Below are 3,309 nucleotides of genomic sequence, written 5' to 3' on the forward strand. Positions count from 1 at the left end.
AAACAACTTGGCTCCTGCAAATGCAAACTCCAGCACTCAATGAAGTCTTAAGATAACAGCATTATATTAAAGTAAAACCATTTTCTTTAAAAAGAAAGAAGGTGCAAATGTTGGTTTTAACAAAGAGGTGATGAGTTGTGGGCAGCTGGGCTCTGACAGTTGGCCCAATCAGTAATGCCTTTGTTCTGGGCCCTGAGAAGGCACTAGGGAGAGCCCCAAAGCCTCCAGGAGGCAGGAGGGAGGAGCAGGATGCAGTGTCCCTCCATTCAGGAGCAGCCAGAAGCTCTGACGTGACAGACAAGGAGGAAGATGGGAAAAGCAGGTGTGTGTGGAAGTTCCACCGGAGCCAGACGTCCACTCCTCCTCCGGGTTAGCTGAACATGGTGTTGTGCTGTTGGGTCACCCGGATAAACGTTGCCCTCCTGCTGAGCTCTTTGAGTTTGGCGGCCCCCACATAGGTGCAGGTAGACCTCAGTCCCCCAAGAATATCCAGAATAGTGTTCTCTACGTTCCCTTTGTAAGGCACTTCCACAGTCTTGCCCTCTGAGGCCCTGGGAAAAAAAGGAAGTTTTTCTTTTTATCTAGTTTCTTTTTCCTTAAGAACCCAGCTAGAATCATTCCCAGCTGTAGCACTCTTAACTACCCCCAAGGCCCTCCGGTTGCTAGATGCCATGTGCCGACCCCACTCCCTCATTCCCACCCAGCACCAGGCTGATCATGCCAGCATCTCAGACGAATGCCTTCCTTGCCCCCACACAGGGCACAGCCTCATTGCTGGCTGCCCAGCATGCTAGGAAAGGGAAAGTCTCAGTCAGCAGCACCCAAAAGAGTTGTAGAGTTATCCATCCTGCATGATGACATTCTCAGTAACGTGTTTCCACTCCACCTGGAACAGAAACCAGCTCCACCTTTCCCTTCTACCTGACTATATATGCCAACCTCCAGATGACCAAGAGCCCAAATGCCCACTGGGGAAGCACAGACCTGGCAGATCACCTCTTGGAACAACTACCTACCACCACCTCTGTTTGTCTTTCCACATGAACCACAGAAAAAGCCCAGAGCTTTGCCCTCCCGTATGCCTGTTCCACAACTGGAAACTGAGTGTCCTCAAAGGGTGTGACCAGGAGAAGGATACAACATGGGCAACTCGGGCTCTGCTAGGTTCTGTGAAAGCCTCCACCAGCACAGCCTGCCTGTCTTTCCAGGGTGGCTTTTATTGGGGACACCCCCCACCTCCCAGTTCACTGCCCTGTGCTCTCACAAGTCACTACACCTGTCACCCTGGGCATGGTGGGGAACCAGAGTACAACCAAGAGCTGTCTTAGCACTGGAGGCTTCAGGGCTTTGGATAGCATCCGTCACATTTTCAGAGGAGCATTCAGAAATTCAGAAGGTCTGGCAGATGGCATGAATGCTAAGCAACATCTATGTCCCTGCTGAGTCCCTCTCTCCACCAGGCCACCAAGTAACCTTGCTTGATTCCTCATGTCAAGTCCCCTTACTACAAAACAGAGATATAGTCCAGACTAGCTTTTGCAGGGGAATTACAAGAAAGAAATGAGAACTCTAAGCAAAACACTAGCTCTCACCTGAGGGCCAGTCAAATTCTAACAAGTACCCAAATTCTGGAACTTTCTGTAGCTGTTCTCTTCAACTGGAAAAATAGTATCTCTTGATCAGAAACTCATCACCTAGAATTTCAAAAGGGTGTTAACTCTTGTTCATTGAACATGCAAGGCTACCCTTGGGTGAAATCTTGCTACTTCAACCATCAGCTAGAGCAAGGGCTGGCCTAGTGGCTGGTTTAGAGCACCAAGTCCATGAAGCAAAAGTCCCTGGCCACAGCCAGGATGGCTCAGGTCTTGGCACTCTGGGACCAGAGCCAGGCCTCTGTGCCTGCAACGATTGCCATTTCATTTTCTTAAGACATTTCCATGGCTTTCCCAGGGCTTGTTGGAAAGTATCCAGATTCTCACCGTTGCTTCTTTGCTAAGCTTTTGCAAGTCATTGATTATTGATGCCTAAGTCTGCTCATCTGTAAAATGAAGGTACTTTGATCTGCCTCCCAGGGACAGCAGATTGGAAAGGATCTAGCAAAGCGTAAATAACTATGTCATAATTAAATATAATGTCAAAGGAGGGAATCATTCTCATGACAAGATCATGGTCATGAGGCTGCAAAATACCAGACAGACATTGAGAGGCTGGACAGATACAGCCTGCAGGGCTCAGGCTACTGCTGGGTTAAGGTTGATTCCTTCAGCACTTTCCTTCCTCATCTAAGGTTTGTATCTACTTCCAGAATTGAGTCTTGATACTCCTGAATTTTTTCTTTCTGTTATGTCTAAACTCGGCTGAAATTGCAGAAGATGGTTTTTCTTTTGGCTCCTTGGCTTCTGTTTGGGCTAGAGCCTGGTGTGGCCTTGCCTGTCTACAACTTTCCTTAGAATTAGAACAGATGCAAAAAAAGCTAGAGGGCAAAAATGGACTCCAGGCAAAGCATCTACAACCTAGAATTTCAAAAGGATGTTAACTCTTGTTCATTGAACATGCAAGGCTACCCTTGGGTGAAATCTTGCTACTTCAACCATCAGCTAGAGCACGGGCTGGCCTAGTGGCTGGTTTAGAGCACCAAGTCCATGAAGCAAAAGTCCCTGGCCACAGCCAGGATGGCTCAGGTCTTGGCACTCTGGGACCAGAGCCAGGCCTCTGTGCCTGCAACGATTGCCATTTCATTTTCTTAAGACATTTCCATGGCTTTCCCAGGGCTTGTTGGAAAGTATCCAGATTCTCACCATTGCTTCTTTGCTAATCTTTTGCAAGTCATTGATTATTGATGCCTAAGTCTGCTCATCTGTAAAATGAAGGTACTTTGATCTGCCTCCCAGGGACAGCAGATTGGGAAGGATCTAGCAAAGCGTAAATAACTATGTCATAATTAAATATAATGTCAAAGGAGGGAATCATTCTCATGACAAGATCATGGTCATTAGGCTGCAAAATACCAGACAGACATTGAGAGGCTGGACAGATACAGCCTGCAGGGCTCAGGCTACCGCTGGGTTAAGGTTGATTCCTTCAGCACTTTCCTTCCTCATCTAAGGTTTGTATCTACTTCCAGAATTGAGTCTTGATACTCCTGAATTTTTTCTTTCTGTTATATCTAAACCCGGCTGAAATTGCAGAAGATGGTTTTTCTTTTGGCTCCTTGGCTTCTGTTTGGGCTAGAGCCTGGTGTGGCCTTCCCTGTCTACAACTTTCCTTAGAATTAGAACAGATGCAAAAAAAGCTAGAGGGCAAAAATGG

At 47.2% G+C, this 3,309-nt stretch overlaps 1 protein-coding gene across 1 annotated transcript in view; it reads right to left on the reverse strand.

Moving 5' to 3' along the window:
• Positions 1 to 45: 45 nt before the first annotated feature.
• GMPR (guanosine monophosphate reductase) overlaps positions 46 to 3,309 on the reverse strand; it is a 44,455-nt gene continuing 41,191 nt past the window's right edge. The window contains exon 8 of the mRNA XM_008569544.1: positions 46 to 551. Coding sequence (XP_008567766.1) covers positions 371 to 551 — 181 coding nt within the window. The 3' untranslated portion in view covers positions 46 to 370. The remainder of the gene's footprint in view (positions 552 to 3,309) is intronic.

The sequence above is a fragment of the Galeopterus variegatus genome, unplaced genomic scaffold (genome assembly GCF_000696425.1).
Source record: "Galeopterus variegatus unplaced genomic scaffold, G_variegatus-3.0.2 Scaffold508, whole genome shotgun sequence".
Classification (NCBI taxonomy): domain Eukaryota; kingdom Metazoa; phylum Chordata; class Mammalia; order Dermoptera; family Cynocephalidae; genus Galeopterus; species Galeopterus variegatus.